Genomic DNA, 19,815 nt, shown 5'->3' with positions numbered 1-19,815 from the left:
ACAGGAGGAGGGCAGCTTTTAGATGATAGGGACAGTAGAGGCAGATAGTTTTTGTTTTTTCACTTAAAACGACATGATTTTTTTTGTTGTTTTGGGGCCACACCCAGTGACGCTCAGGGGTTACTCCTGGCTGTGCACTCAGAAATTGCTCCTGGATTGGGGAACCATATGGGACGCCAGGGGATCGAATCGTGGTCCATCCTACGTTGGCGCATGCAAGACAAACGCCCTACCGCTTGCACCACCACTCCGGCCCCAAATGACATGATTTTTGAAAACCATAGGGACTGGGGGTAAAAGACCTTGAGTGAAATGTTTACATGAAGGTTAAACTCCTTTCAGCTTCCAAACCACCAGGTGCTGAGGAGAATGCCTAGGAACCAGGCAGGGGGCTTATCTCTGAGGCATTCTGTGGTAGAGAAGGACTCGGCATGTCCATGGGGGCTCCGAATCAGGTTCCCCTGCTGATCCCTCCCTACCCCAGTGGGACTTTAACTAGCTCAAGGTTAGCATCTTTTTTCCTTTAAGTTTCAAACAAACTGTCACTGAGGGGAGAGCTGATAGAACCAACTGACTCCTATTGCTTATTTAGTATCACAGCAGCACAAAGATGAAAGTATAACAAAGAAGCTTAATCCTGAAAGATCTGATTGTAATATCAATCAAGGTAACAAGAGCTCGGTCCCCTTCCCCAAGAGGCTGAGAGTAGGTCACCTGTACTCTCGTGCCACTACAGCCCGCTGCCTGATGGGCTCTTTCTTGTCCGCTCCACGGTTGTGGCCAAAACTCAAGCCAAGGACTTTTCAGCTCTGCAACAGGAAGCTCTGAGACGACAAAGACTCTTTGGTGGCTCTGAGGCTGGATGGCTGAGGAGATGGATTCTTAACGTTGTTCGCACCGGTTGAGGAGGAAGCAAGTGGCTCTGTGTGAAACGAGGTGACGTGGCCCTGCAGTGTTGAGAATGTTCCACCTAGTATACAGACAACCAGAGGCTTTCTACAGGCAGCATGATGCTGGAGTCACTCACAGACAGAGCTGCCCTGTTTGCCAGGACAGTTTCCCATCCAGGTTAGAACAGCTCCTGGGGAGGATGCCACAGGAAGTGAGCCGAACACCCCCAAGTGCCTCTGGCCTCCTTGGCAGACTCAGTCAACACTGCTGGCGCCTCTGTCCGGGTGGTGCTTGCTGGTGATCTCTTCCTCTCCGGGCACTGCTGTCAGAGCTCAAAGAGGGGATTGTATTTCCTAATTTCCTGGAGAAGTCTTTCCCTGTCACGGTTGGCACTGGCCAGCGCTTTTTGTGTTTCCAAAAGTTCCTTCTGTAGAGTAGGAAGTTCTTTCACCTGAGGAACAGGAAGTAAGTCGAAGCTGATGAATAAAGCAAGTCAAGTCAAAGTAACCACGAAGGGAACAAAGAGGAAAACTTTCAAGAAGAAAAATGCACAAGTCTTTCAGGAGGGCCTGGAAGATGGTTTAGTGGCTGGAGATTCTTGTCTGGCAAAATGTGAAATCAAAAGTTTAAATCTGGGGCCAGAGAGATAGCAGAGCAGTGGGGCATTTGCCTTGCATGTGGTCAACCCAGAAGGGATCCGGTTTGATTCTTGGCATCCCATACGGTCCCCCAGCCTGCCAGGGGTGATTTCTGAGTGCAGAGACAGGAGTAACTCCTGAGCCCCACTGGCCCAGAAACCAATCAATAATCAATCAATAAAGTTAAAAAAAAAAAAAAAGTTTAAATTCCTGCACTCTGCTGTTTGGGATCCCCAGCAAGAAAGTGCCCAGAGCTGCCAGTGAGTAAAAGCGTGGCCAGGGCAAATGTGAGGGTCTGAGTTCAGTTCTTACTACCATGCCTGAACCAAGGTGATGCTAAACACCCGTGGTCTGGGGCCTATGATGAGGGAGTAAGAAAACAAAAGCGAGAAATTCCAACCAAATGACAATAAAGCTTTTCATTTGCCTTTATTTTTTTTTGGTTTTGGGTCACACCCGGCAGCGCTCAGGGGTTACTTCTAGCTCTATGTTCAGAAATCGCTCCTGGTAAGCTCAGGGGACCACATGGGATGCTGGGATTCAAACCACCATCCTTCTGCATGCAAGGCAAATGCCCCACCTCCATGCTAGCTCTCTGGCCAGACAATGAAGCTTTTTTTTTTTTTTTTTTTTTGGTTTTTGGGCCACACCCTGTGACGCTCAGGGGTTACTCCTGGCTATGCGCTCAGAAGTTGCTCCTGGCTTCTTGGGGGACCATATGGGACGCCGGGGGATCGAACCGCGGTCCGTGCGCAGGCAAGGCAGGCACCTTAGCTCCAGCGCCACCGCAATGAAGCTTTTAACACCTCTTTAGAATGAATCCGTGACAGGGACAGCAACACATGGAAAGGGGACAAGTAGCCCTTTCTCAGGAAGTCTTGACTTACATCCTCTGTTACCCCTCAACTTCCAGAAGCTGCTACGTGAGAAAAGTGGCCCAAACCACACAACTGCATAAGGCACACGACACAAGGCCCTTCTAGCAACTGAGTTCTTTCGGATTTTGAATCACAAACCTGAAAGGATCATCGGGAGAAATTGTTCAGGTCAGTTCTTACCTGCGCTCCAAAAGCCTCCACTGTCGGTACCAGAAACACCTGCTGTTCTTTCAGGACCTGCCTCTTCTCGCCCTCAGCTGCCTCAGCTGAGGGTCTGTCCTGAGCAGCAGCTGCAGAAAGAAATAAAGGTCCTAAATGTCATAGTGCTGCCCAGCCTTTCCCTTCCAGGAGAAAAGAAACTGCAAGGCCCCTCACCTATGTGGAACACGCCGTCGTCATCCCGCTCCAGTACAACGTGCTCCATGGCCACGGTGATGGGGATAGGGCCCGGAGACGTGGGATAGATTGGGGGGATATCGTCCTACGAGAGAAAGGGGAAGCTCTACATTATCTACACACACACACACCCCAAACAACTCAGAGCAACTGAACTGCTAATCCTGCTCTCACTGTTTCGCTTAGAAGTACTTCTTTTTTCCCTTTGGATTTTTTTTCTTTTTTGGGTTTTTGGGTCACACCTAACAGTGCTCACTCCTGGCAGGCTCAGGGGACCATATGGGATTCAAACCAATGACCTTCTGCATGAAAGGCAAACACCCTACCTCCATGCTATCTCTCCGGCCCCTTCCCTTTGGATTTTGAGCCACACCCGGCAGTGCTCTTGGGTTACTCTTGGCTCTGCACTCAGGAATAAGTCCTAGCAGGAGACCATAAAGGAGACCATAAAGGATACCAGGGAAGTACCCTAGGGCAGCTTCATGCAAGGCAGTGCCCTACCTCTGTGCTATCTCTCTGGCCCCCAGAGCACTTTTTTTTTTCCCCAGAGCACTTTTATGTCACTATTTGGCAGTCTTATTAAGTTTTGAGAAGCATAACTAGGCCTCTTTCCTTCTAGAGAGAATAAAACCGAGGACCAAATAAGCTAACTGGATGGCACAGCCATGTTTCATGCCACTGACAGGTCAGAACTGTACGGTCCAGTCATTCGAATCCAGGACTTTATGACAGCAATATACAAGGACCCACCACAAAGCCAATGCCACTGAAAACATTGGTGCATTTCCACCCTGAATGCTCACCCGATGCTAATGGAGACGAGGAAGGAGGGTAAGATCTGTTCTTGCCAGAATTCCCTGCCTGCCCAGGTCTAGGGTCAAAACCAGAAGGTCCTCTCACCTTCAGGGTGATCCTGGAGTTCAGGAGCTCGATCTTCATGGGAACGACCTCTGGGATCTCCTCATCCTCCAAGAAGGGCCCCAGGCCATTGAGCACAGACGTCAGCAGCTCAAGACCACAGCCACGAAGCAAGAAATGCAGGAAGCCATTCTGTGTGGCCAGCGGGGAGTGAACGGCTGCACCAGGGCCCACCTCAAAACGAAGGCCCACAGCTGGCCTGGTGGGACTAGACTTCGAAGTGGAAGATTCTGCTTGGTTTGTACCTTTGAGAAGACAAACAGCAAAATAAAGAGGATTATAAGTAACCTGAAATACTTTAGTATCTATACAGAAAGCATTATTGTCATTTCTATCTAGAGATGAAGGAACTGAGGCATTTGAAAAGTAACGGCGCGGACTGAGATGGGTCCTGGGGCTTTTAGCATGCGCTGTGTATACAGAGGCCCAGGTTTGATCCCTGGCACTGCCTAGGCACCTGGGCACCACTGGAGTGACAACCCGAAAACTGAGCCTAAAGCAGAGTCCCAGCAATGCCAGGTGTACCCCCACCCATCAAGAAAAGAGATGAACTGAAGTTATACTACCTGTGAACAATGGGTACAGAACTGGAGCACAAGCGGTCTGACCACAAAACCCACAGACAAAGACTTTGCTCCGGTGACTAGCAAATGCTTCTAATGGGGAAGGAGAGATTCCGGACCAACCAAGGGCCGGAGTGATAGCCTTGCATGTGGATGATCTGGGTTTGATCCCCCAATTACTGAGTGTAGAGCCAGGAGTAAACCCTGAGCACAACCAGATGTGGGCCAAAAAAGCAAAACAAACAAAATAAATTGTTTGTGGTTTTGTTGGTCTGGGAGAATTTTGGGGAATATACTCATACCCAGCTATGCTGGAGCGACTGCCTGGGTCAGCTTTAGCAAGGCAAGCACCTTACACTAGACTATCTCTTCAAAGAACTGTTTTTTTATTTAAAGAATTATGTGGGCCCGGAGAGATAGCACAGCGGCGTTTGCCTTGCAAGTAGCCGATCCAGGACCAACAGTGGTTGGTTCGAATCCCCGTGTCCCATATGGTCCCCCGTGCCTGCCAGGAGCTATTTCTGAGCAGACCGCCAGGAGTAACCCTTGAGCACTGCCGGGTGTGGCCCCCCCAAAAAAAAAAAAAAAAAAAAAGAATTATTTATGTGTGTAAATATATATACATATATACATATATATGTAACTTGAATACTATGAAATTCACTCTGTACATAAATCAATAAATTTTATTTAGTCTATGACTCTGTGCTTGGGGGTCATTCCTGTAGTACTAGCTCAGGGGACCGACTCTAAAAAGTTTTAAAACAAAGCATGGGAAGAGGGAATGTTGTAGAAAGAGAATGCAGTGGGTAGGACTTTTGCATGTGGCTGACCCAGGAACAATCCTCAGCATCCCATATGGTCTCCCGAGCACCACAAGGAATAATTCTTTTTTTTTTTTTTTTTTTTTGAGTAATTCTTGAGCACTACCAGGTGTAGCCCTAAATCAAAAAATAAACAAAGCATAGGGGCTAAAGAGATAACACAGTGGGTAGGGTGCTTGCTTTGTATGCTGCTGACGAGTTCAATCCCTGGCACCACATATGGTCCCATGAGCACCTCTACAAGTGATTCCTGAATGCAGTCAGGAATAGCCCGAGCACTACTGGGTGTGTCCCCTGGAAGGTGGGAGGATAAGTAAAATAAACTAAGATGTAGAATAACCCTAAATTGTAGACTGTTCTGTCATCTTTTTCAGTATAAAGGAGAATTCACGTCAAAGAACTGAATCTGGATGACAGAAGCTCTGATCACTTCTAGCTGGGCTTGGGGAACATACTTGATGCCTTGGCTAGATCCCAGGCCAGCCATATGCAAGGCAAATACCTACCTGCTGCACTATCTCTCCAGCCCCAGGTCAAATCAAATTGGATTTTACTGGTCACACAGAAGAAAAAGCAGACCGAGCCCCTGGGAAACAGAGCTGGCCCAGAAGCTCCTGAGTGGAAGGGCTGAGAGTCCTAGGAGAGAAGCTCGCTCACTGCAAGGGTCTCAATGGCTGGTGCAGAGAAAGGTCAGGGACTGGTCCTCAGGGTGCTGTGACAGGAGCAGGTTCTAACAATAATGAGCCCACCCCCAGTGAGCCCCCAGCTCTCCTGGTGTGGTTTCCCTCCTCACCTGGGCACTCTTCGTGCAGGAAATGCCAGAGTCCCACTGTGCCCAGCTGCCGCAGGGCCAGCTCCTGTGCCTCCAGGGCCACCGTCAGGTCCTCACCTCGCATCTCAATCCCCAAAGACACCTCGTTCACCTTCAGGACCAGAACAGAGACCTGTGAAAGGAGACTCTTTCAGCCGAAGCCCCAGCTGCCAGCCTGGAGCCACCTCCTGCAGAGAAGGAAGCAGAGTTGCTGACCAGGTATGGACTGAGGTCCCCTGCACTGGGAGGCGCAGAGCTGTTGGCCTCTGGCGATCCCTGGCCAGAACTCTCCACTCCAGGACTCCCTTGTGTGCCAGCGCTGTCAGAGACACTGTGAAGAGAAGCTGGTGGTAAGGACTCCAGACAGGACTCTACAGAGGAAAGACAAGAGAAAACACAAGGTTAAAAAATATCTGTTTGAGGGGCCGGAGAGATAGCATGGAGGTAGGGCGTTTGCCTTGCATGGGGAAGGATGGTGTTTCGAATCTTAGCATCCCATATGGTTCCCCGAGCCTGCCAGAAGTGATTTCTGAGCGTAGGGCCAGGAGTAACCTGTGAATGCTGCTGGATGTGACCCAAAAACAAAAACAAGGGCCCGGAGAGATAGTACAGCGGTGTTTGCCTTGCAAGCAGCCGATCCAGGACCAAAGGTGGTTGGTTTGAATCCCAGTGTCCCATATGGTCCCCCGTGCCTGCCAGGAGCTATTTCTAGCAGACAGCCAGGAGTAACCTCTGAGCACCACTAGGTGTGGCCCAAAAACAAAAACAAAAACAAAAACAAAAAAAATCTGTTTGAGGGGCCAGAGCAATAGCACAACAGTTGGGTGTTTGCCTTGCACGCAGCTGACAGAGGATGAACCTCGGTTCCATTCCCAGCATCCCATATGGTCCTCCAAGCCAGGAGCAATTTCTTTTTCTTTTCTTTTCTTTTCTTTTCTTTTTTTTTTTTTTTTTTTTGGATTTTGGGTCACACTGATGACACTCAGGGTTTACTCCTGGCTATGCGCTCAGAAATCACTCCTGGCTTGGGGGACCATATGGGACACCAGGGGATCAAACCAGGGTCCGTCCTAGGTTAGTGCATGCAAGACAAATGCCCTACTGCTTGCACCACTGCTCCAGCCCCAAAAATCAGTACCTCTTAGCTGTAGTTCTTTTTTGTTTGTTTGTTTAGGGGCCACACCCGGTGATGCTCAGGGGGTACTCCTGGCTATGTGCTCAGAAATCCACGAGCTGGAATAACCCCTGAGCGTCATTAGGTGTGGCCCAAAAAACAAACCAAAAAAAATCTATTTGAGGGACCGGAGAGATAGCACAGCAGTAGGGCATTTGCCTTGCATGCGGCCAAACCAGGACAGACAGTGGTTTGAATCCCAGTATCCTATTTAGTCCCCCATACCTGTCAGGAGTGATTTCTGATTGCAGAGCCAGGAAACCCCTGAGCGCCACCGAGTGTGACCCAAAAATCAAAAGAAAAACAAAAAAAACTGTTTGGGGCTGGAATGATAGCACATTTGCCTTGGATACAGCTGACCCAAATTTGATCCCTGGCATCCCATGTGGTCCCCCAAGCCAGGAGTGATTTCTGAATGCAGTCAGGAGTAACCCTGAGTACTGTTGGATATGTCCCTACCCATGAAAAACATCTGTTTATCTCAAGTCATATGAATCTTTTCTGTTGAGACCAAAGTATGGGCTGAAACTCTGGGATTATTTTTGGAATGTGGATGGGCTGAACACATACACACACATACCACCCCAGAAAACCCTACATACACACACACACACACACACACACACACACACACACACACACAAACACACACCACCCCAGAAAACCCTACTGCCTCTGCCCATACCTGGCCCATACCTGCCATCTTCCTGGCAGAAAAATGACCCAATTCCTCTTAACATGCTCTAAAAGAAAATGACGGCCACTGACTCTCCGCAAGTAGTTTGGTTCAGGCTCATACCTCTGGAGCCTTCTCAGAATGTGGAGGGTGGGAGGGAGATTCGCCTTTCTGTATCACTTACAGCAGACAAATACCACCCTCCAACAGAAATGGCCCACGTCCATAACTTATTCTTATCAAACTGCCAAGCCACCAAATTTGTTTCAGATCATGAATCCTAGACCATGCAGCTGCAAAGACACCTCAAAATTTTATAGTAATAGCCCAGAGTTATCATAGAAAATCTGATGGGAAAGTTTCATAGAAATCTACCATCCTCAGTGAGTCTAAATAGTAACCCAGAGGCTCCACTATCACCAACAATAGCCCAGAAAAACCATTAGACACTAGCTTTAGAAATACAATGGGGGGCCCAGGGAGATAGCACAGCGGTGTTTGCCTTGCAAGCAGCCGATCCAGGACCAAAGGTGGTTGGTTCGAATCCCGGTGTCCCATATGGTCCCCAATGCCTGCCAGGAGCTATTTCTGAGCAGACAGCCAGGAGTAACCCCTGAGCAATGTCGGGTGTGGCCCAAAAACCAAAAAAAAAAAAAAAAAGAAAGAAATACAATGGGACTGGCCAAAGCGATAGCATTGCACACGTCCAACCCCAGATTGACCCCGGTTCAATTCCTGGCATTCCATAAAGTTCTCTGTGCCTGCCAGGAGTGATTTCTGAGAGCAGAGCCAGCAGTAACCCCTGAGTACCACCGGGTGTGATCCCAACCCCTCCCCGCAAAAATAAAGAAATAAGATGGGAAGATATAACAATGATTTCAAAGTGACCTTATTGAGCTAAGTTTTTTGTTTTGGGGCCACACCCGACTGCACGCAGGGGTTACTCCTGGCTCTGTTGCTCCTGCCTTGGGGGACCATATGGAATGCCCGAGGATCAAACCTGTGTCTGTCTTGGGTGATACCACTGTGCTACCACTCTGGCCCCTGATCTTAAGTTTCAATAATTCCATTTGCCTTTGTGTTGTAATAAAAAATTATGAAGTACATTTGTTTATGCCTGCATCGAGGTAGATTATGGTGGTAGGTGGGAAACACTAGTGAAGGGAAGTTAATACTGGTGGTGGAATTGGTGCTGGAATATTTAATACCTAAACAGCTGGCAAATCACAGTGTTATAATAAAAAATGAATGATAAAATTCATGGGCAAGATGCTTGCCTTGCAATGCAGCCAACCTGGGTTCATTCCCAGACATCCCATTACAGTTTCCCAAACATCACCAGGAGTGATTCCTGAGTACAGCACAGCAGGCAGGGGACTTCCCTTGCTGTACCAGATAAACTTAAGTTCAGTCCTCTGCACCCCATCTGGTCCCCCAACCCTCCCAAAGAACCAGGAGTGATCCCTGAGCACTGAGCCAAGAATAAGATCTGAGCATCTTTGGGTATGAACCCAAAACCAAAAAAAAAGGAAAGAAAGAAATCCTGTACTATTCCAGTTTTTGTTTGTTTTGGGGACATACCTGTCAATGCACATGGGTTACTCACAACTTATTACTCAGGAGTCACTCCTGGAAGTGTTCAGGGCAATATATACAGTGCTAGGGATCAAATCTGTCTGTGTCTCCTGAGTGCAAAGCCTGTGCTATAGCCCACTGAGCTAGCTCTCCAGCCAAGACATTTTTTTTTGCAGGGAGGTTGAGGAGGCCCACAGCAAGCAGTGCTCAAGGGTCAATCCCCGTGGGCTTAGAGGACAGTATGGGGTGCTGGAAATCAAACTGAAGCCGGCCACATGCAAGGCAAGCACCCACTGTGCTATCTGGCTGGTCCCAAGAATTTTTTTTTTCCAGGTTTTTGGGCCATACCCAGTGTTGGTCAGGGACTATTCTGGGCTCTGTGCTCAGAAGTGACCCCTAGTGGTGCTCAAGGAACCATATGCAGTGCAGAATCAAATCAAGGTTGGCCGAAGTGGCCGCAAGCAAGGTAAGGGCCTTACCTACTGTACTATCTCTCCAGTCCCAGGTAGCATTTTTCAGTACATATAGAGTTTTAGGTTTTACCAGATGAAAACAGTTTCAGAAAATGAAGAGTAATGATGGCTGCAATGATCTGAATCTATTTCAAGCTACTAACTAGTAAAAAGTGATTAGGATGGAAAGTGTTACACTAAAAAAACTTGTTGAATTATTACTGTTTTGAGTCATCTCAGGAGATGACTCAAAAGGCAGGAACATATGCTTTCATTGCAGAAGGCCCAGAATGAGTTCCCGGCACATCATGGCCCCCTGAATCCCATCAGGAGTGGCTCAAATTCTTTGTAAACCGAAACCTTAGTGCTGCAGAGATAGCATGGGACAAGGCACGCCTTGCATGCAGCTGGCCTGAGTTCAATCCTCAGAACCACCTAGGTCCAGAGCAAAGTCAGGAGTAAACCTGAGCAAAGCCAGTGTGGCCCAAAATAAAAAACACAAAAACAAAGAAACAAAAAATAGATGGGGGACTTTCATTTTATTGCAAACATAAAACTCCTAGCTCTATTACAACAGGATATAACTCCTGGGCAAAACACTTGCTTTCCATGTAGGACCCATCTCTGGCACTTAAGAAAAAAAATTTTCCAACCAAAATAAAAAAGGGGGGCGGGGAGATAGCACAGTGATAGGGCATTTGCCTTACATGCAGCAGATTTGAACAGATGGTGGTTTGAATCTGGCACCCCATATGGTCCCCCATGCCTGCCAGGAGCCACTTCTAAGCGCAGAGCAAGGAGTAACCCCTGAGCATGATCGGGTGTGATCCAAAAACCAAAAAAAATAAATAAAAGAAAGAAAGAAAAATGTATTTCTGGGGCCAGAGAGATAGCATGGAAGTAAGGCATTTGCCTTTCATGCAGAAGGTCATTGGTTCAAATCCTGGCGTCCCATATGGTCCCCTGAGCATGCCAGGAGCGATTTCTGAGTGTGGATCCAGGAGTAATCCCTGAGCGGTGCCGGGTGTGACCCAAAAAACAAAAAAAACAAAAACAAAAAAAAAAATTCCTACAATAAAATCAATGGGTAAAGAGAAGAACCAGACAATAGATACACCAGGGCTACCTGTCACAGAACTAATCTAGCTGGAACACAGCACATGGCTCAGTGACAAAGTGCGTGGGGAAACCTGGGTTTGATTCCAGACACCATTGGGAAAAAAGGGGTTAGGGTAGGCAAGGAAATATATAGGCAAGCCTCTAGACTGCATACAGCCGACCCAGGTTCAGACTCTGGAAACCTCACATGATTCCCTACGCACCAGTTAGGCCAACCTGCACCTCTCCCTGCTCCCCAAAAAAACTTGGGGCCAAAGTGATAGGACAGTGGATAGGGCTTGCCTTGCACTTGGCTGACCTGATTTCAATCCCTAGTGCCCCAAATGGTCCATCAAGCCTTCCAGGAATGATCCCTGAGCACAAAGCTAAGAGTAAGCCCCAAGCACTACTGGGTGTGCCCCACCACCACCAAAAAAAATAACCAAATAAACAAATAATAGAAAACAAAAACCCTAATCCCACTGTACAGATTATTTGGCCGAAGTCACACAATCTGGTCTGTCTCCCTCTGGGATAAAGATCCTACAATGATCAATAACCTAGAGGTGGGGAGAAAGCCAGAGTCATGAATGCACTAAAATACTCCTGCTCAGAGAAAAGGCCACTTTGATTCACTCCCAGTTCCTTTGCATCGTGCCAGTCTGAATAGAGAAACCAAAACTTGGATTTCCTGGACTTTTCCATCTTTCTCCAGTCCTTCCCACCTACCAGTCTCCAAAAGCATGACAAAGCCGTCACTGCCATCACTGTCCACGGAGATCCGGTCTTCAGGGCCACTGCTGTCCAAGGAGCTCCCATCAAAAGACTGCTGGGAAACCGTCCTCTTCATGGAGAAGAACCGGAGTCTGGCAGCACCTCCACTCACGGGGGCTGCCACCCCCTCATCCGCTTTAGCCACAGGATCTCTGTTTAAAAAGCAAAAGCTTTTCAGATGAGTTGTTATGCTTCGTCATAAAGCAAACCCTTTCCCATTTAAACACAGTATGTTGCTGGGATTGGAGTGATGGTAGAGTGGGTAGAGTGCTTGCTTGCTTGCCTTGCACATAGCTGACCAGGGTTCGCTCCCTGGCTGGCATCCTGTATGGTCCCCTGAGCCTGCCAGGCATGATCCCTGAATGCAGAACCAGCAGTAACTGCTGAGCACTGCCAGGTGTGACCCAAAAGTAAACAAAAAAAATTGTTCAAATAAATACTGTATGTTATAAACTTCACTTTCATGTTTCTGATACTGTTGTCTGGGGGGTACTCCCTGTTTTCAATTACGGATCTTTCTGAAACCTCACATTCCAGCTTTTCAGATTGAGGAGCAAAGGACAAGAATATGGCACACTTGGCTAGTATGTGTGTTTGCATGTGGGAAGCCCGGGAGTGATGCTTAAGCAATGTATCAGGATGTTTAGAATGCCTAAGCACACTGGAGGGTGTGCCCCCCCAAAAACCAAACAAGCTGTATAAGCTGCTCTCACAATAAATGCCATGGTGCTCTCACAATCAGAGGAGACCCAGGGCTGCTGAATGGCACCTGAGGAGGCCACGTTCTCTTCAGGGGTTCAGGGGTCCAGGAGTACTCACTCCTGCACACTGAAGACAAGACAGCGGGGAGAGCACTGCCCCGACAAGCAGACAACACAGATTTCATCCCAGTACCATAGAGAGGCCCCCACTAGTATTGCTAGTACTGCTTATAGTACTAGTACTGCTGGTACTATCCACTAGTACTACTGCTACTATGTCCCTGTGCACAGCAGTAAGTCCTGAGTAACACTAGAGTAGGGTAGGGTTGGCCCAAAAACTAAATATTAAAAATTACAGTTGTGGGGCCATAGTGGTGGCATAAGCAGTAGGGCATTTGCCTTGCAAGTGCTAACCTAGGACAGAATGCGGTTTGATCTCCTGGTGTCCCATATGGTCCCCCAAGCCAAGAGCAATTTCTGAGTGCATAGCCAGGAGTAACCCCTGAGTGTCACTAGGTGAGGCCCAAAAAGAAAAAAAAATAACAGTTGTAACCAAAGGGATCATAATATGGACATCAGAGCCCTATAGGATAGATTTGATGACTTAAAAAGGAAAAAAGAGAAAGAAAAGAAAAAGAAAGGAGCCAAAGAAAATAAGAACGCCATCCAAGAAGCCTAGGTGGGCAGTACACAAAGACTCCAAACCACTGGGCAGCAAGGCCAACAGCTATGAGGCAGGAATGCAGACCCCCAGCTGTGCAGGGAAGTAGACACTATTCGGAAGATAGACCCTATATGCCACGCCTTTCTTCTCTCTTTCTCACCTTTCTACTCTTCCCCAATTCTTCCCAGTAGTGCATTTAGAAAAGGCAGTGCAGGATCTGGAGCTATAACACAGCAGGTAGGGCATTTGCCTTACACACAGCTGACCCAGATTCAATCCGGGTCAGCCCTATATGATTCACATATTCATATATTCAATTCTATATGGTTCAAGTCTGCTAGGAGTAATTTTTTTTAATTTAAAGAACTTTTATTTTCTCCAATGTTAGAAAGTAGGAGACTAATTATTCAACATCTATACAAATTTTTTTTTGTTTTGTTTTGTTTTGTTTTGTTTTTTTGTTTTTGGGCCACACCCTGTGACGCTCAGGGGTTACTCCTGGCTATGCGCTCAGAAGTTGCTCCTGGCTTCTTTTTTTTTTTTTTTTTTTTTTCTTTCTTTTTTTTTTTTTTGTGGTTTTTGGGTCACACCCGGCAGTGCTCAGGGGTTACTCCTGGCTCCATGCTCAGAAATTGCTCCTGGCAGGCACGGGGGACCATATGGGACGCTGGGATTCGAACCGGTGACCTCTTGCATGAAAGGCAAACGCCTTACCTCCATGCTATCTCTCCAGCCCCGCTCCTGGCTTCTTGGGGGACCATATGGGACGCCGGGGGATCGAACCTCGGTCCATCCTAGGCTAGCGCAGGCAAGGCAGGCACCTTACCTCCAGCGCCACCGCCCGGCCCCATCTATACAAATTTTAACTCAACAATCCTCCAGCTACTGCTAGGAATTTTTTTTTTTTTTTTCGGTTTTTGAGTCACACCTGGCAGCGCTCAGGGATCACTAGCTGGCTCTATGCTCAGAAATCGCTCCTGGCAGGCTCGGGGGACCATATGGTTTACCGGGATTTGAACCACCAACCTTCTGCATGAAAGGCAAATGCTTTACCTCCATGCTATCTCTCTGGCCCCTAGGAAAACTTCTGAGCATTGCCAAGGCATAGCCCAAAAACAAAAACAAAAAAGAGCATTTGTGGGGTGGGCTCTCAGCCCTGATACTACCACATACAAGTAGGATCCTGAGCAAGGTTTTTACCTATGTGAGCCTCGTTTTCCTCACCTGTGAAATGGGGAGGGATTTTAGAGATAAAGGGTTTAAGCCTTAAAGGGTTACTGTATTCACTGTCTTAGTATTTGAGGCATCCAGCATAGTGCTTGATACAAAGAAATCTTCATGGACCAGGAAAAGGCTCAAAGGAACAGGAACTCTGGGTCTGATCTTTGCACCCATTGTTCCCCCAGATGCCACCAAGAGAACCCCTCAGGTATCAAGTCAGCAGCAGCCCCACACTACTGGGTGTCACCCAAAAATAAAATAGTGGGGGAAAAGTAGGTGGGAGGCCAGAGAAATAGTACAGAGGTTAAAGCACATGTCCTATACACAGCTGTCCCTAGTTCTGATCTGGATCCCCAGCACCACTAGGAGTAACCCCAAGTACAGAGCCAGAAGGAAGCTGTAAATATTAAAAGGTGTAGTCCCTACAAAATTGAAAGAAAGCTTTCAGGCCTAGGGACATAGCACAGGGACCAGGGGGCATAGTTCGCCTATTCACCCCCTGGCACCATATGGCCCTCTGAACATTCTGGTTATGGTCTCCTCTGAAAAGATAAAAAAAATGTCTTCAGGGGCCGGAGAGATAGCATGGAGGTAAGACATTTGCCTTTCATGCAGAAGGTCATTGGTTTGAATCCCGGCATCCCATATGGTCCACCAAGCATGCCAGGTGTGATTTCTAAGCGTGGAGCAAGGAGTAACCCCTGAGCACTGCCGGGTGTTGACCCAAAAACCAAAAAAAAAAAAGAAAAAGAAAAAGAAAATGTCTTCAGGATCTGAGAGATGGCACAGCAGTAGGGCGTTTGCCTTGTATAAAGAGGACAGTGGTTCAAATCCCAGCATCTCATATGGTCCCCTGCGCCTGCCAGGGGTAATTTCTGAGTGTAGAGCCAGGAGTGACCCCTGAGCATTGCTGGGTGTGACCCAAAAACAAAAACAAAAAAAAAGTCTTCAATCGATGTTTCCCAGTACCATATAATTCAGCCTGTACTTGTACCAATCTCCTGCCTAGGCTCTTTGTCTACAAAGGACACCTACAAGCACTGTTAAGACAAACCTGTGGGAAAAAAGCTCTAAGCACTAACCAAAGTCCCAGACCAGAAAATTCCAGTAAAAAGTTTCCAGTCCTTATTTTACTTTCCTAAAATCAGAGACAATCAAAAGAGAAAAAATCTGCACCTTCTTACTCTTCTCATTACACATTTGTGTTTTTCCGATGACTCTCAACTAGTTCTCCATCGTCCAAGACAGTAGTACAAAGAAAAGATTTAGAAACTATCTACCTGGGCTGGGGAGATCATTCAAAGGACCGAATGCAGTGCATTCAGGAAGCCCAGGTTCCAGCCCCAGCACTGTATGGCCCACCAGCAAGCTGCAGGCAGAGACCACCAAGCACTGGGCAGAAGGACTCAAATCTGAATGTAACCTACAAACAAACCAAAACGTGTTGACTGAATGAATGAAATCCTTCCTTTCCTTTTTTTTTGTTTTTTTTTGTTTTTGTTTTTTTTTCAGGTCACACCCGTTTGATGCTCAGGGGTTACTCCTGGCTAAGTGCTCAGAAATTGCCCCTGACTTGGGGGGACCATATGGGACAACGGGAGGATCGAGTCTCGGTCCTTCCTCGGCTGACACCTTACCTCTAGCGCCACCTCTCCGGCCCAAATCCTTTTTTTTTTTTTTTTTTTTTTTTGGTTTTTGGGCCGCACCCGGTGACGCTCAGGGGTTACTCCTGGCTATGTGCTCAGAAGTCGCTCCTGGCTTGGGGGACCATATGGGGCACCCGGGGATCGAACTGCGGTCCGTCCTAGGCTAGCGCAGGCAAGGCAGGCACCTTACCTCTAGCGCCACCGCCCGGCCCCTCAAATCCTTTTCTAATAGTCTGGAAGAGTCAACGAAGTTTCTCAGAAAGAGCAAGTCCAACGCCCCAGTATGTTTATTTACAGGACACAAAATCCAAGGCTGAAGTGACAGAACAGTGGGTAGGGCGCTGGCCTGGCAAGCAGGTAGCCCAGGTTCAATTCCTGGCATCCCATATCGTTCCCTGAACCCAACAAAAGTGATCCCTAAACGTGCATTGAGGAGTAAACCCTGAGCACCATTAATACAGGCAAAAAAAAAAAAAAAAAAGATGCAGGATCCATGAGCTCCTTCTTCCTGAAACTTCCATTTCTTCAACAGTAAACTAGGGCTACTATTTACAAATATCTTCATCTACCATGCCAGGAAGTTATGGGTCAATCCTAGACAACAATGACGAGACAGCCTACTGAAAATATTTCATGTCATGCAGTGCCAAGTACATCAATATAGGCATAAAACTTGTAAAAATATAAAGCAGTGAGAGAGATGTTATGATCTCCATGAAGTAATAAATGCTGACTTGAAAACTGCCCAAGAACAGGATATATCACATGGAAGCAAGTGAACATCCACGGGATTTTGTGTACCTTTCTTATAATGTCTGGTCCTCCCCAATCACAGAATTAAATGTAATCTGAAAAAGAAACCTCTCAAACTGGTATACCCTCTAAGCAGTCTGAAAATCCCCCCACTGCCCTAAGGGCGGCTCTGGAAAGCAAAGATTTTGCCACATTCAATGGGCCCTTCTCCCAGTTGCCCAGACTCACTGGTGTCCTACCGCTGAAAAGCTGCACACTGGGCCAGAGACACAGCCCTATGAATAGATGTTCCTCCTCACCTGTCCAAGGCCCAGACGTGTAGCTCCATCACAGAGGCTCTTACTCACCTGTACCAGGTGAGTTCCCTGGGTTTAAGCCCTAGACCCACCAAAACAAGCAAAACAGAAATGGTACTGCAGGAGGCCCCACAGTGACGGCAGGCAGGGGAGATGGAGAGAAGAAAGAGGAAGAGAAGCACTCACTTAGTGGGCGGGAGGGACAGCATCTTGTGCATAGTTGAGGTCATGCGATCTTTGCCCAGGCTGAAAGCATCCTTGGTGAGAGACACGGCTTCCTTGGTGAGGTCCATCGTGGCATGCAGCGCCTCCTTGGTGGCATCCTTGGTCAGGTGAATGGCGCTTGACAATTCTCCCTCTATGTTCTTCAAGGGGACCAGCTCGCCCTGCCCATTCACCGCAGTATCCCTGGGACCCGGAGGTTTTGAAGGGGCTGCCGAGCTGGCTGCTTGGGCTCTACTCAGTCTCTTGGCGTGGAGGGACTCGACCGCTTCGTGGCCCTTCCCTGCAGGTGGCTGTGGAGTAGAAGACTCTGCATCCCGCACTTCTCTGTCGTGAAGCAGCGGCACGGGCTTATCCGGGGGGGCTGCATCCGAATTTTCCAGTGCACTGTCCTCTGGAAGCTTTGCAGGACTCATGGGGCCCTGCTCGGAAGAGGTGTCTGACTTGGGCTCCCGCTCCTCTGAAGGAGACAGCTCGGAATCGATGAGACTGGTGCTATCTGAGCCCTCGGAGTCGGCTTCCACTGACCCAGGTGCAGGATGCATGAGCAGCGCCACCTCAACACTGGGGAAGAGGACCCCGATGCAAGCCGTCTGGTCCTGCATGGCCGACCCAGTCATGGCCTTCGTGTCCTGAGTCAGCTGCTCCTGGAGGCCCTGAAGCACCTCCTTGAGGCGGAGCAGAGCCAAGTACTGATAGTGGTCGAGTCTCACGAAGATTTGTGCAGGGGAGTGCACGAGCATGTGGATGTCCGCTGAGTCCTCCAGCTCTGTGGGGGGCCCCCGGCTGTCCGAACTGCCACTGTCTTCTTTCAGAGTGTTCATGACTTCACTGAAGCCCGATAAGTTCTTCAAGTCTTGCTCGGTCTTTGACCTCTGGTGGGTCATGGTGTCCCCAGTCAGGAGCTCAGTCTGGCCAGGGCTGCCAAAGCTCGCCGAGGGCTTCAGCCTCCCTTCTGTGGCCAGTAGGCGCTGCCGGGCCTGGGCCTGCTGCCAGCGGAGAGGCAAGCAGGCCCAAATGGACAAGGGGAAGGGAGCCACAAAATTCAACGGGTGACCTTTCACTTTCTCTGTTCCCTCGAAGTCCAAGGAGACCTTGGCGAAGTGAATGGACCAGAGGTCCTGGGAGGCCTTGGGCCTCTGAGGGGGAAGAGTATGTGGCGGAGGGACACGGGAATCCATCTGGAAGGCGTGATGCAGAAAGAGCATGTGCAGGATGCTGAAGCCACCTGGAGTCTTGGGAAAGTGGACATGGCTGGAATGAAAGAACTCAGTCGCAGCAAAGCCCCGGAAGAGACTCTGCAGGTCCGAAGAGCCGCAGTGCAGAGCATGACGCGTGTTGGTGGCAGTCAGGCTGGACGTAGAGAAGACAAGGGCCTGGGGCCGATGCAGCCCTGCCCGCTCTCTCTTCTCCAGAGGGAAGCTCACCTTAAAAGAAAAGGGAAACCTGACTCAGCATGACCAGCTGAATCTTGTCACGGCCCACCATTAGCACTTGCAAGAGGCCCTCTGATCCGGGAGATTCTCTCTCTGACTTCTCTCAAATGGGAAGAGCAGAACCCAAGATCAGAGCCACAGGAGAAAGGCAGCTGTAGCCCATCAGCAGAGAAGGGAGTGTCCGCCCTCACCCACCTTCAGCAAGAAGGCATCCAGCCGCATATCCACATGCTCATCTTTCTGCCTGGAATCTTCCAGCTTGTAGATAGCTTTGAACTGTTCCAGGCTGCGGTACAAGTCCAGGCAGAAGAGGTTTCCCCAGAGCAAGCTGACAGGATCCATCGTAAACATCAGACTATTTAACTGAATGTAGAGATTGGGACATGGAACTGAAAGCAGAGAAAAAAAGAAATCACCAATGTGCCAAAGCGGCAGCTCAACTCTTTGTTTTGTTTTGTTTTGTTTTGTTTTGCTTTGGGCCACATGCAATGTTCAGTGATGCTCCTGGCTCTGCACGCAGGAATTACTCCTGGAAGTGCTTGGGGGGCCAGAGAGGATCAAACTCAGTTGGCTGCATACAAGGCAAGCATCCTCCTACCCACTATCCTATCTCTCTAGCCCCTCAACACTTAACTGCTAATATTCTATTATTATCAAGAAAGCAAAAGGCTAGGCCACAGAGATAGGCTGGAGGTCTGGGGTGCATGCTTCATATGCAGAAGCCCTTGTTTCATCCCTGGCAATACATGGTCCATCAAGCGCTGCCAGGAGCACTGAGCTCGAGGTATTCCCTGAGCACAGCTTGGTATGATGTGACCCAAATTTGGAGGGAAGGGGGAGTAAAGGTACAAGGCAGAGATTACACGAGCTAGAGACTTTAATCAAAGTATGCTAATACTAACACAAATGCCTAAAGGTTCCAAAGGCGAATGAGAATGGGTGCAGTGGCTCCAAGGTTCAAAAGTACAGAGCAGGAGCTAAAAACAGTGCGCAGTGACCACCTCCCAAGCTTACCTGGAAGCTCCTGATTATCTGGGAAGTAATATTCTGTGAATTCAATATGAATGGCAGAGACCTGAGCGGGTGGGTTGCGAAGTTTCTGGGTGCTGGAAAGGAGTGTTGATGGCTTCTTACTTGGCTGCCCGGCCGTGGAAACCTAGACAACCCCAAGTGCCTATTAGCATCTGCAGAGCACCCTGGAGAGTATT

General features: G+C 48.5%; 1 protein-coding gene across 1 annotated transcript in view; it reads right to left on the bottom strand.

The window, feature by feature from the left end:
• Positions 1-215: 215 nt before the first annotated feature.
• Positions 216-19,815, bottom strand: part of BLTP3A (bridge-like lipid transfer protein family member 3A) — a 79,713-nt gene continuing 60,113 nt past the window's right edge. Inside the window, exons 12-21 of the mRNA XM_049765234.1 lie at positions 19,622-19,763; positions 18,803-18,996; positions 17,136-18,598; positions 11,624-11,820; positions 6,136-6,290; positions 5,902-6,052; positions 3,704-3,966; positions 2,783-2,888; positions 2,588-2,697; positions 216-1,342 (exon numbers count right to left, since the gene is read on the bottom strand). Coding sequence (XP_049621191.1) covers positions 1,217-1,342; positions 2,588-2,697; positions 2,783-2,888; positions 3,704-3,966; positions 5,902-6,052; positions 6,136-6,290; positions 11,624-11,820; positions 17,136-18,598; positions 18,803-18,996; positions 19,622-19,763 — 2,907 coding nt within the window. The 3' untranslated portion in view covers positions 216-1,216. The remainder of the gene's footprint in view (positions 1,343-2,587; positions 2,698-2,782; positions 2,889-3,703; positions 3,967-5,901; positions 6,053-6,135; positions 6,291-11,623; positions 11,821-17,135; positions 18,599-18,802; positions 18,997-19,621; positions 19,764-19,815) is intronic.

The sequence above is a fragment of the Suncus etruscus genome, chromosome 18, assembly GCF_024139225.1.
Source record: "Suncus etruscus isolate mSunEtr1 chromosome 18, mSunEtr1.pri.cur, whole genome shotgun sequence".
NCBI lineage: Eukaryota > Metazoa > Chordata > Mammalia > Eulipotyphla > Soricidae > Suncus > Suncus etruscus.
The sequence above is the reverse complement of the archived record's forward strand: the minus strand, read 5'-3'. Positions and strand labels throughout refer to the sequence as shown.